This window comes from Myxocyprinus asiaticus, chromosome 44 (genome assembly GCF_019703515.2).
Source record: "Myxocyprinus asiaticus isolate MX2 ecotype Aquarium Trade chromosome 44, UBuf_Myxa_2, whole genome shotgun sequence".
Classification (NCBI taxonomy): Eukaryota; Metazoa; Chordata; class Actinopteri; order Cypriniformes; family Catostomidae; genus Myxocyprinus; species Myxocyprinus asiaticus.
In genome coordinates this window covers 33,990,239-34,003,252 of record NC_059387.1, presented here as the reverse complement: position 1 = coordinate 34,003,252, position 13,014 = coordinate 33,990,239, and the positions used below count along the sequence as shown (strand labels likewise).

At 41.1% G+C, this 13,014-nt stretch overlaps 1 protein-coding gene across 1 annotated transcript in view; it reads right to left on the bottom strand.

Annotated features, from left to right (window-relative positions):
* Positions 1-2,408: 2,408 nt before the first annotated feature.
* The window catches only part of LOC127434275 (SH3 and multiple ankyrin repeat domains protein 1-like), a 78,334-nt gene continuing 67,728 nt past the window's right edge, over positions 2,409-13,014 (bottom strand). The window contains exons 23-27 of the mRNA XM_051686895.1: positions 12,827-12,950; positions 12,375-12,619; positions 8,495-11,172; positions 4,994-6,097; positions 2,409-3,658 (exon numbers count right to left, since the gene is read on the bottom strand). Of these exons, the coding sequence (XP_051542855.1) occupies positions 3,577-3,658; positions 4,994-6,097; positions 8,495-11,172; positions 12,375-12,619; positions 12,827-12,950 (4,233 nt within the window). The 3' untranslated portion in view covers positions 2,409-3,576. The remainder of the gene's footprint in view (positions 3,659-4,993; positions 6,098-8,494; positions 11,173-12,374; positions 12,620-12,826; positions 12,951-13,014) is intronic.

Below are 13,014 nucleotides of genomic sequence, written 5' to 3'. Positions count from 1 at the left end.
GAAGAGAAAAAGTAAAAACAGCTGTTGCAGCCTATTCCTGTTGTAAGTACGTCTTGTCCCCCCCTTGGTGACTTATGTGGGGCGTTGGGAAGGTTCCGATGGGGCTATGCGCACTTGTTACTAGGCACGCGGCAGCCTGCCTTCACCTGCACCGCCGATCCACGTAACACAGTTCAGCTGGTTGTGGCATTTTGTATAGGTACCCCTAGTGTCACTACATCGACACAACATCGAGTGAGTGACAGATAGGGAACGTCTTGGTTACTGTTGTAACCTCCGTTCCCTGATGGAGGGAATGAGACGTTGTGTCCCTCCTGCCACAACATTGAACTACCTGCTGAAATGGCCGGGACTCTGTCTCGGCTCCTCAGCACAAACTTGAATGAGTGGAAGCAAGCTGTCTCCTTTTATACCCGTATGTCCAAGGGAGTGACATGCAAATTCCACTCGCCAATTCTCATTGGCTTTTTCTCAAATATCAGAGGTGTTTGGGGCTCCCAAGTTTGACCCCTAGTGTCACTACATCGACACAACGTCTCGTTCCCTCCATCAGGGAACGGAGGTTACAACAGTAACCAAAACGTTTCTACAACTGTACCTATCCACACGGAGTACCACTGAGCAGAAGAGAAAGTAAGTCTTACCTGTCACTCTTAGGCTTTTCCTTTAATCTTTGGCTTGTTTTGCCTCTTTTAGTATCCTTCACTTCTCTTCCATGTTCGTCTGCTGTTTCACTGCAGTGTCGCTGGCACTCTGCCTCAATCAGCTGTTGTGGAGCTGCATCTGTACATGCATGTATTTGTACGTTCTCTCTCTCTCACACACACACTTACACACACACACACACACACACACACACACACACACACATTCTGTCTCATCTGGGTGTAAATGAATTGGTGTAAAAGTTAAGTGCATTTTAGAATGTGAGAGTTATACCAGCTCTCTGCCAATCACAGCTCAGAGCGAAAAACTCTCGACATGTGAAGCCTAGAGTGCAAGTTCATAAGTTCCAAAGCAAACACAATGTTCTGCATTCAATTTAATACAATTAACATTTGCATTTCAAAATCTACACAGTTTATACAGTGTTTTTGTATTGGTTGCTAGAATAGCAACATTGGTCAGTAAGTTTGAATGTTGTCACTATTATTATCAGAGTTCATCACCTTGGGGAAGTGAGCGGTGAAGAACCCAGAGTGGTCTTTAGCCATGTTTGCAATGTAATACTAGTGGACTGCTTATTGCACAGTATACTGTATGTATACTGTCTACATAAAAAAATAGTATGTAAAACAGTACTTGTTACGTAATTAGCAAATTTAAACAATAATATGCAACCTTGTTGTCCTCATTATGACCTCATTATTACAGTGTGTGCATGATTAATGCAAGTGTCATCCAATGATTATCTCAAAAACAATTTATTTATTTATTTATTTATTTTTAAAATCCAACTGCAGTTAAACATTACAAAACAAATAAAGAATAAAGAAAGATGTTAAAATCCTGTCTGATAAGACATCTGGTTTATTCATCACACAAATAAATGAAATCAAGTTGAGCGCATTGCATTGTAGGATACAGTACACTGTGCAGTGACATCTGGTTCTTTACTGTGGTGGTTTTCAACCCTTTTGACTGCATGGGCCCCCATTGTCCAAGACAATATACACCCAAAAATATTCTAGCCCATTTTTAAGATTTATGCAATTCAATTTCATAATAAAACTCATCCCAGTTCAATTGTGTAATGTTTAAATTAAATAAAACTTAAAATATATAGTTTTATTTTATTTCATTAATTATTACTCAATTAAATTTGATGGAATTTTGTTATGAAATAAAAATGTGTAAATCGTAAAATTATTATTATTATTGTGTGTGTGTGTGTGTGTGTGTGTGTGTGTGGTTACTTGTGTTCAAACTGTATTAACAATCTAGGAATGTCAATACATAAAATAATTAATCTCAGTTAAATATGTGATTTCAAAAGTTAAAAATACGTACATTCTTATGTAAATTACGTACAAAAATGGTTATTGATAGGAGTTGTTGAAATGAGCATTTTTAGATTTATTTTAGCAAGTTAGACTATTATAATATTGCTAAATTATTTGTTTTAAATGATTTTCAGTCATATCGAGATAACTAGTTACTGTGGCAAAACCACAGTACATTTTGTGCTTTCTATGCTTTTACTACAAATATCATAGTTCAACTATGGTCACTAGTAAAACCATGGTTAATTTTCATAAGGGATAAAGGTATTGGGAAACCCAAAACAACTACGAGGGAATGGTTTGAACAGAACAGTCAGTGTTTTGTGTACTATTAATGCTGTAGAGTTCTGCAAAAAAGAAATGAGAATAAATTCAACAAGATAATTATAATTTATTCAAACCTCATAAGTTTATGTATCATCATATTCATCAATTAATGTACAGAACAATAGAAATATCTGATATATATATATTTAATTCTGCATACATTTCCATACACACACAGACATATATATTTCCTTTGTTCTTATATCCTTAAATATTTTTTAAATGAAATAGAGTTATGCATTACTCCTATAAAACAAGCACACACCATAACAAACACACACACGTACAAACACACACACAGACTGTATTAGCGTACATGTGTGTGTTTGTGTAGGCTGAACAGAGTGCACTTAAGCAATATAAACAATGGGTTCTTTCATTGTGTTCTGATCTTTGGAAGACTGATTCTGTTAATAAAATGCTTAAATACTTAATTCATATATGGTAATTATTGGAATCATGATTTTGTTGTTGTTGTTGTTGTTGTTGTTGTTAGAGCTTTTACGGTATAAAGTCAACATGAAATGCCTTTTGCAACCCATTTTACTTCTGTAATCTGACATATTTCTGATTGCAACTAAATACTAGATACTAAGTGAGGGAAAAAGTATGGCTTGATTTTGAAAAACAGTCTCTAAATGACATGTGGTTGGAGGTGAGGACTGAAATGTAAGAGGATGATGTCAGCCGAAAAGTAAAGAAATCTATTATGGATTAATTTTTATTTAGAATAACATGCACAGATGAATCCTGCACAATAAGACCAAGAATGAATATTAAGGAAGTAAACAGGGTCATTTTGGATTTCATGTTGACTTTAATCATGGTCATTATCGTATGAATCAAAGCCTGACTGTCATGATGCTAACATATGCACAACAGCCTCATTTGTGTTTATATAATAATAACATATTACTCAAATCCATCACGTTTGATCTTGCCAAAAAATAAATAAATAAATAAATAAATAAAAAATAATGAAAGTAGTACATTCTTTCTGTCTGTCTCTGATTGGCTCTGGACGTTTGTCATCCTAGCCTCAACTGGGAGGACAAACGTGCTCAGAAGGATGAAGGAGAAGATCGCTTTATTAGAGAGCGTTCATGCTGCACCATGTCAGTTTCTCCTGTCCAATCATCCACATCCAGTGTGTGTCCTTCAGCGGACGTCTTTCCCTTTTATTCCAAGTACTTATTTTCTGTATAACCCCATCCTTTCTATTCTCTAACTGTCTTTCTCTCTCTCTCTAGCTCTGTGTACCCTCATCCCTGATACGTTCGTTCTGCACATCAGAGGAAACAGTGGAGACCGAGAAAGCAGAGGAGAGCCTAGAAAAGATGGAAGGGGGAAAGAAAAAGAAAAAAAACAAAGAAAAGGAGGCAGAGCATGAGGTAAAAAAATGAAAGTGCTGGCTATACTGTTCAATGATAGACTTGGATGGAGAATTTGGCACATTTAACACATTTAAAGTTACGTAAGTGCTCAATACGTAATTATAGGGCACATCAGGTTGTGGTATTTCAAATAAATGCCATGCTTAACAAAATAATGAAGTGCAACTCAATGGATTGGATGATTTTGTGTGATTTGGCCTTAAATGGAACATGAAAAATCATACGTATTTATGGTAATATACACTACTAGACAAAAATTTAGACACATTTTTGACAGAATATTTGTTTCTCATGATCTTGAAAATAGTTTGATTTAAAGGCTTATGCTTAAAGGCTTAAAAAATGTTTTGTAGACAAATATAAGGTGTGCCTACATATGAATTTCTTTACAAAAAATTTTTTGGACTAAATAGCGCATGAAAAGTCAACAAGTATCCCGCATACATGGGAACTACTGCAATATTGTTTAAAAAGCATTTCAGGGGGTACGTCATTAAATTGCTTGAGGTAATGCCCATTTTTTGTAGTCAATGCATAATTGCCATAGTTTATTTTGTGTTATTTCACAGTTTTGATGACTATTATTGGTCTAAAATGTTGAAAAAAAAAAGAAGAAAAAAAAATTAATAGGTGTGTCCAAATATTTGACTGGTAGAGCAAAATAAAACTATATGTATAGGTTAAGGTCATATTTTCAAGGGGAAAATAAATAAAAGAATAAACTTTTGTGATTAGATTTGTGAAAAAGTCTTACATTCTTAACTACACTTCTTTAACTAAACTTCACTGTAAGCATACAAAACATTGAGGGCAGAGTATTTACATGTTTATGTAGAGCTGCAGGCATAATTATCCATGCAGAGCAAAATTTATATGAAACGGTTGACCATTTTTAGTAAAAACAAAGAATAGTGTTTTTAAAGACTTTTAAAGATAGTTCACCTAAAACAGAAAATTCTTTCATTTATTCAATAATTTTCTCACCCTCATGTTGATCCAATCCTGTTAGCCTCAGTCACCATTCACTTTCATTGCCGTTAACATTCTGCCTAATGTCTCCTTTTGTGTTCCACAGAAGAAAGAAATTCATATGGCTTTAGAGCAAATTCGGGGAAAGTAAATGATGACAGAATTTTCATTTTGGGTGAACTTTTCTAACTAACCCTATCCCTTTCCGATGCTCCTTTGCTTGTCGTAAGCATCAGGCACTCGTCTGAATGAATCTACCCTTCAATTCCCTTCCCTCTCTTCCATCTTCCTCTATCTCACCTGTCTGTAAATCTCTTAAGCGCACGTTCAATGTTCATGCGATGTCCGACCCGGCTCACGCCCAGATCCAGGAAGTCCTCCTTTGTCAGAGATGGCAGGTGGGATCCGTCGATCTCGTTGTTGAGAAAACATTCCCGGTGCTCTGCCAGATTAAGGTATGTCAGCCAATCTGCAACATCGTATTTGCTCCAGTAGGGGAGGGGCTTAGACATAAAGGGCTGATTGGGTGGAGGATGTGTTAGGGGAGGGTAGCTCATACAGGAAGGGGAGGAGCCTCCAGAGAGGAAGTTGGTCGGGGAGAGAGAGCTGGAGACCAGCGTGGGGTTCGAAGGAGCCACAGGGGACGGGATCGGGAACAGAGGAGAAGTTTGGGAGAAGAAGTGGTCTGATAAATGATGGGCGACTGCTAGAGGGGGCGTTAAAGGGGGTTGTATTTCATACAGAGAGCCATAGAGTGGGGTAGAAGGAAAGAGAGGGAGCGAGGATGGCCGTGGGGGTCCAGGTTGTGGGTGGTCCGAGCAGGAGATGAGAGGACTGGGTGCTCTGCGTCGTTGACTGTACGAATGTGATTCGGAGCGCCTTAGCTCCGGCCTTGAGAACAAAAACTCTGAAGCTTTGCCACGATACTTTGAGCGATGTTTTGGAGACAATGGATACTGGGAATAGGATGGAGAGAGGGGAGAGTGAGTCATGGAGGAAGGAGAGAGAGGTGGATGCGAGAGAGAAATTGGAGAAATTGGGGGATGAGGTAACGATGGAGGAGAGAGGGGTGCATGAGCGAGGGAGAGGGGAGACAGAGGGGTGTGGGGCAACGACGGAGGGGACAGAATCCCATGAGGAAAAGAAATAGGAGAATTTGATGGAGTCCAGTCTTTGAGAGGTGGTGGAGCTGGGGCTGGGGTCAGAGGTAGTGGGGTGGGAGTTAAGGCTGGGGTTAGAGGGGTCATGGGAAGAGGAGACGAGGATACAGGGTTAGGGTTAAGAGCAGCAGCAGGGCAGTTAGATGTTAAAGAGTTAGGGGGTAGGTCTGAGGTGAAGGAATGCTGGAGAGAGTGCGCAGTGGGAGGAAGGAGGGGTGCACAGCCTAAGGAATCAACTGAAAACCTGCGAAGTAGAAAATACAAGAGTCTGTAGAACATGTAACACAGGGCATTGCAAGGGTGTTCTGCGTGGTTTCTTACTGGTTCTAGTGAAAATTGCCAACTCCTCTTTGATTTTCTAGTCTCTAGACACAGATCAGGTCTCTCCTTCAACAGAAGTCTAGGGGATCTTTTTGTCTGTTTTATTTTTCGTCAGCCAAAAATCTTACGTCTGATTGCTCAAAGAAGTAATAACACTCCTCTCCTCAACAAGCAGCATGATTTGGGGTGTCCATGATTTCATGTCCATAGCACAAATGCTAAAGTGTAATACTTTGGGTTAGGGGTTTGTCTAAATCCTTTACCATAAATATAAGCAATAGTACACAGCAAAAAAACCAAAAAAAAAAACATTATAAAAAAAACCCCCAAAAAATGTCTTACTCAGTATTTTATCTTGTTGTGCAGTAGGGGTGTAATGGTACACAGAAGTCACGGTTCGGTACGTACCTCGGTTTTGGGGTCACGGTTCGATACGAGTTCGGTACAACAGGAAAAAGCAACAAATCCCAAATGCTAGGTTTCTTTTCATTTATTTTAAACAGATAGTAGTGCAAATTACAGTTTGTTCCACCTAGTGGCATTTAGTCTAGGGTGAAAATATTCTGGTTTTCCAAAAAGAGGACACCTTTTTTTTTCCCGCCGGAGGGGGATTGGGGGAGGGGTGGAATAATAGGGTTCAAAACAGTGTTACTATGAATGCAAACTTTAATACACTCTATTAGCATAACATAAATATATATATAAATATTTCCAACATTCTTTTGAATGTCCATGTACTAAAATAAAATATTTGATGCCATGATTGTACCTTCATTTACTATTACTATTATTTTGAATGGCCATGGATAATGAAGCAATGTGATAATTTTACCTGGTCGCAAAAAGTAGTCCGTTAATTTACCTGATGAACTTTCACCTTTTGCTGACCTTTTATGCTTTGCAGAGCTAATGTGTGCTTCTAATGTGCACCTTTATTAGCAACTGACACATAAGTGCCAGCTTTACATGTCATACACTCTGTTTCCCATGAATCTCAACCTGGACGAAAGCATGGGAATTTTTTGTGCAAATCTTCTGTAAATTTGCACTTTCGTTTGGGCATTGTTTCCAATCAGCTATTATTTGCTGCTACTGTCAAGTTGTTTGATGCCGAACACAACAGCACTTCGCAGAGAGATTGACAGGCAGGAATTTAGCCAATAGTTGCTGCAAGCCTCTCATAATTGACCAATTGGTGTGCGAGAAGGCGGGACTTACAAAGAGGCGTTAAAGCAATGCAAATATGCGCGCACACACAATGAAGTATTAGACCAGATGCACATCATAATGCAACTAAAGCCGAATCCTGGACATTTTCGTGAATTTAAAAATCCTGCCCGGACGCTTTTTTTAAGGTCCGAAAAAGAGGATGTATGGTCACCCTAATTTAGTCCCCCCTGAGGTAGTTGGTACAGTACAGCCTCCTTTAGTGTATTAAGCACTAAGCAGAAAACAGAATGCACTCTTGCATAGGCCATATTTTTTTGTAGGGTTGATAAAAAATATTTGGTCACAATCAGCTACAAAACTGAAAAGCATCTCTTGTGTTATAAAAGTACAAAATAAATAGAATAATAAAAAATAAAACTTGTGCATTAGGAGAAGCCATTCTTGTTTTGGGTTGGTGCATAGATGGTCTCTTCTTCTTCTGCTCTTTTTCCTGTTGTGGCGGTTAGCAAACAGCATTGCATTACCGCGCATGCCCCCTTCTGGATTGGAGTGTGGATCGCCTGTGTCAGATGTATTTTTCATCTGACTGCATGCACCGAACAGAGACGTCAGTACCGTGATGGTTCGGGACAAATACATGTACCGTTACACCCCTATTGTCCAGTAAAAATATCTAAACACCATTAAAACAAGATACATTTACTTGAAAAAGGCATAAGATACTATAAAGAAATCTAATAAAATGTAGTGAGGCTTATGCATAAAATAAGAATTTGCAAATAGAGTAAGAAAAATAAACTTAATTCAAAGGGAAAACAAGATTACAAGCAAATAGCTTTTTCTTGTTTTAAGCATAACATCTCAATATTTTGTCTTAATGCTTACATTAAACAAGAAAATACTGAGTAGCGATTTTCTTTTTTTTTTTTTCTTTTTTTTTTTTTTGCAGTGTAGTAATAATGCTTTCCTTGGCAGGAACAACTAATAAACATATTAAGGTATATTAAGGTATGTACATACAAGGTATTTCATGAAAAATGGCATTTGTGTCAATAAACTTGCACTTGTCCATGTTGAGATTACACTATGAGTGGGTTACAGTACCCTAGTAAGAGCAAGAGTGTTTGTGTGTGTGTCCAAGATGCTCTACCTGTGAATTTGCTGTGGCCCCTGGCCCTGCCAACCACCAAACTGCTGTAGTTTACTGCTCAGTTCATTAATGATGCTGGCTTTAACGCTGGAGAGAGGTGACTTCAGACGGCGGTCCATAAATGGTGGCATCTTCACTGCGGTATAGCCACCTCTTCCCAGTTCATGCTCTTCCCTTGATCTATATATGTCGGGAGCTGTGCTTGCCTGCCGCTGTAGTGATGGTCCGGTCCGCCCATTCTCTGCATGTCCACGATACTTTGACATGTTGTGCAAGTGTGTTTTGGTGGGCGGAAGGTTTGGAGATTTGGATTTGTGCGTGTGTGTATTGTTCTGAGCACTGTTTACTTTTTGAGCGAATTTCTCTGTGTGAGAAAGTGATGAATCGGGAGACACTCGTCTGTCGCCTTTAAACCCATCCCCAACAATCCCACTCTCCATGCTTTCTCGCCTTCTTCCTCCTCTTTCCTTCTCTTGTCCTCCTCCTTTTTCCCTCACAAGGTTTTCCATATGATGATCACTGCTGCTGTGACTATCCAGTTCTTCAATTCCAGAATCTACCACAGCTTCTGGCCAATCATGGCCCTTCAGAGATCGGTCACCTGCAACTGCAACTGATGACAAGCTTTCCAAAGGCATTGTTGTGGTGACAGTTACTACAGCTGCAGTTGCAGCCAAGGTTTGATATGAAAGGGACACATTGCTGTGGCCTTGCGGTGGGTAGAAAAGTGGGAGAGTCTGATGCAGAGGGGCAGATGGCAAACTGGAAGACGGGAAGGTTTGCAGAGAAGGAAGAGATGGGGAAAGAGCAGACTGAGTAAGATTGGCCACCTCACTGTCATAAGATGTAATACTAGATGTGGCAGAGTCTCCCGCTTGTGGCGAAGGTAAAGGTTGTGGTTGGATGGTGTTCAGATGTTGTGGAGGTTGGGAATAAACTGGGAGTTGGGATTGAGGTGGATTTGGGGTTGGTATTTTGGGACACAGCTGGGGAGGGTGTATCAGAGGATTCGGTGGGAAAATAAATGGATGTACAACTGCAGAAGGATGGATCAGTGTCTGCTGAGAGTCAGCATTAGTGTTGACTGGCAGGGACATGGAGTCTTGCAAGGGTTTGGGCAGCATTTGCAGGGACTCCTTGAGTGACTGCGATCCTGACACCTCCATATGCTTTTGACTATATTCTATCATTCCGTGCATGTCGATTTCTATTCCGTTGGCAAATTGGATTGGGGGTGGTAGAGGCTCTGCAAACACAAGCTCATCGTCCACATCCACAGAAGGTGCTGGAGGTGGAAGTACCATTACATCTCCATCTCCTAGATTTCCTCCTCTCTTTAGATCTTTCTCTACCTCCCTCTCCATTCCGCTCTCTCTTTCCCTGTCTCCCGTCTTCTGTCCTGCCCTGTCTGTCTCCTGGGCATTGCTAGTAGGACTTTTACCAGCTCTGCTGAGTTCACTTTCCTTGCCTGGAAAGGATGGCCTGCGGGGCGGGGGCTTGGGTGGTATCCTCTTGTGCCCTTCTCTCTCTCTGTCAAACAGGTAAGTTTGGTACTGATTTGTTCTGTTGTCCCTGTCTTGAAGGTGAGTCTGGTACTGATTCACTTGATTTTCGGTGAACCGCACCTTGGTAGCCCCTCTTTCGTCTCTATCCGCTACATTCTTTTCGTTCCACTCCAGACTTTCCATCCCACCACCACTCAGTCGCAACATCCGAGGAGACTGGGGGCGACTCTGGGGTACCGGCCCACCTGATGTTGGAGGTGCGTCACTTAGGTAGAGTGAGGTTTGTGATTGGTAGTTATAGAAGGGAGGAACTGGCTCCTGTTTGGGTGGGGAGATGGCGGAAGGAAAGACTCCAGTGCTTGACAGCTGCCGACCAAAGTGTCGTTCCTCTTTATGTGTATGACGGTCATCTTTCAGCGCTCGTTCCCTTGCTGCCAGCGCTAGTCCAAGAGGGCTTGTTGGGTCTAGAACTTTTCCTGTCAACGGGTGGATGAAAGTAGTGGCCTGATGAGATGTAGCTGATGCATACTGTGGCAACCCAAATGCAGGTGGCATGCTTAAGGCATCACCAGAGATTAAGCCCTCATCGATAGATTTGGAACGGTTCAAACGAACAGAGGAGCTAGTCTCGGCTGAAGTCTCAGTAGACTCCTGCTCATCTAACATGTCCTCCTCAGAAGAATAGAAGAAAGAGGCGCTTCTCTGACGGGAATCACGGTAATGCTCGCGTTCACGCTGTGCTGTGCTCCTACCTAAAGATTCCAGTTTTGTCGGTTTATTGGGTGGTTGAGGTGGAGTGGGTGTAGGAGTAGTCACTGAGTTTGGAGGCTTACCCTCCTCCTGCTCTTTGTTAAGCTCAGGAGGAGGCTCTGTGTCCTCACTGCTTGCACGACTGCTATGCCCAGAGCTGCTGGTAGATGGCGCTTTAACAATAATCGTTGGGATTGAAATGGAACTTTTATCAACACTGCTTGTAGTCTCCTCCACCTTGCGTTGTTTCACCAACAGCCCCTTCCCAACCTGCCGACCTGCGATCTTGACGACCACTGGCCCTTGGTTCCGCTGTGTGGTGGACTGCTTGGCACCTACATCAGAGGGAGGCACGGCATTGCTATAGCCATGCCTCAGGCCACCAATTCTTGCTCCGCCCTTCTTGCTGGTATCAGTTTCCACCTATAACGAAACATTTCAATAAATATATCATGGTAGCAAATCTCGCACCTGACAATAAAGAACTAAAATCTGATATGAAAAATCTAATTCACACTTGAAATTGAGTCATTTCCCGGCTAAAAAATCCAGCATTGCTGGTCGCCAGCTAATGTTGAGTGTGCTGGTCCCCCAGCATGACATGGTGGTGTGCTGCTGACCCTGCCAGGCTTTTTAATTAGCTAAACTAGCTACACCTGAAAGACCATGCTGGTCAACCAACTTCACCAGCTGGGTTTTGATGGTGAAAAGCATGGCTATGCTGATCCACCAGCTAGACCAGCACCAAACCAGCACTAACCAACATTAAGCAGCTTAGACCAGCATGGGAATTGCAAGCTGGTTAAGATGGATTTTTTAGCAGGGTTAAAACCATGGTTTTATACTATTCATACTTTGGTTTAGTAATTAATCTTGGGTATTCTGGTAATGAGATCTCACACTGTATGTAGGTAAACCTGGGTTAATGTGCTTAAATGCATATTGCCGTTCAGTTTGGCTTCGCAATCCAGGGTTAGCACCAAAAAGTTTCATAACCCAGGGTTGAAAGTGGTGCTAACCCCTTTTGGATATTATATATGTGAAACGCTGCTTAATCCATGATTAAAATTAGCCTTAACCTGTGGTTAAAAATTATGTTAACCCAGGGTTGAGCCAAGGGTTTAAGTCACTCGGTGTCCATGTTAGTAACACCTCCGGGCAGCTTGCAGTAACCTATTTTCTACACAGGTACAGATATTGGATACAAGTTCAGCTCTTATCTACTGGAATGGGAAAAGACAGAAATCTCCAAAACGGTTTGTCAAGATTACAAGCAAATAACTTTCAAATCAGCAATAAAGTCTGACAACACTTCTTATCATAAATTGTGTTCTTTTGGCTCAGATGATGCTAAAGAAAATTATTTTTGAGGCTTGTCCAGCTAATGTGTATGCACATTCTCAATAAAAATGAGAGGCAACATCTTTATGAAAAAGGTGTTTGGCTCTTTTGACTGTAAGGCGGAACTTCCATTCCAAGAGCCCCCATATTCATCCCTACGATTACTCCCATTCATAAGTGACCAGAGACCCATCTCATTCTATACAGTCTCTAGTTTAGCATAGTGTTAAAAGCCCTACAGTTATCACTTCTTAGGACATTTGCCGAAAGTAGCAAGCTCTTACCCTGCTGTTGGGCTGGACTCTGTGCTGTGTCTGGCTGTGAGATGGATTGTGTGATGGAGGCAGAGGTGGGACACCATAAAAATGTGTTGGTGCTGCTCTCCTGTCTGTGTGGCCACCGGCAGACAGGGGCGGCTCAGGCGCTGAGGTGTCTGGTGGAGGGGGTATATCCTCTGGTCCTGGCACAGAAAGGCTGCGGGACAACTTCATAGCAGGATGCAGATGTACCCTCTCTTCTTCAGTCACTACTTTGGACAGATAAGACAAGTAAAACAACTTCAAATCAATGGCCATGAAATAATTTTATGATACTTTTATAAACTTGAAAGTGAGTCACAATCAACTACCATTGTATTGAAAAATAGAAGCTTGGATCTGACATAATGGTGAGTAAAATATGACAGAATTTTTGGGTGAACTATTCATTTAATCAACACTGCAGCATTTAAACTCACCCATAGATTTCTGACGCATCATCATTGCACGCTGAGTTGAATGGCCTAATGTAAACTGAGCTTGGTTATAACCATACTCAGACCCTGATGACATCATGTCAACACCTGACTGTTCATCTGTTTGCTGTGAAAAAGGGAAAAGACTGATAGGATGAGTGAGAAAATATCATCTTTGTATATTTAGCACA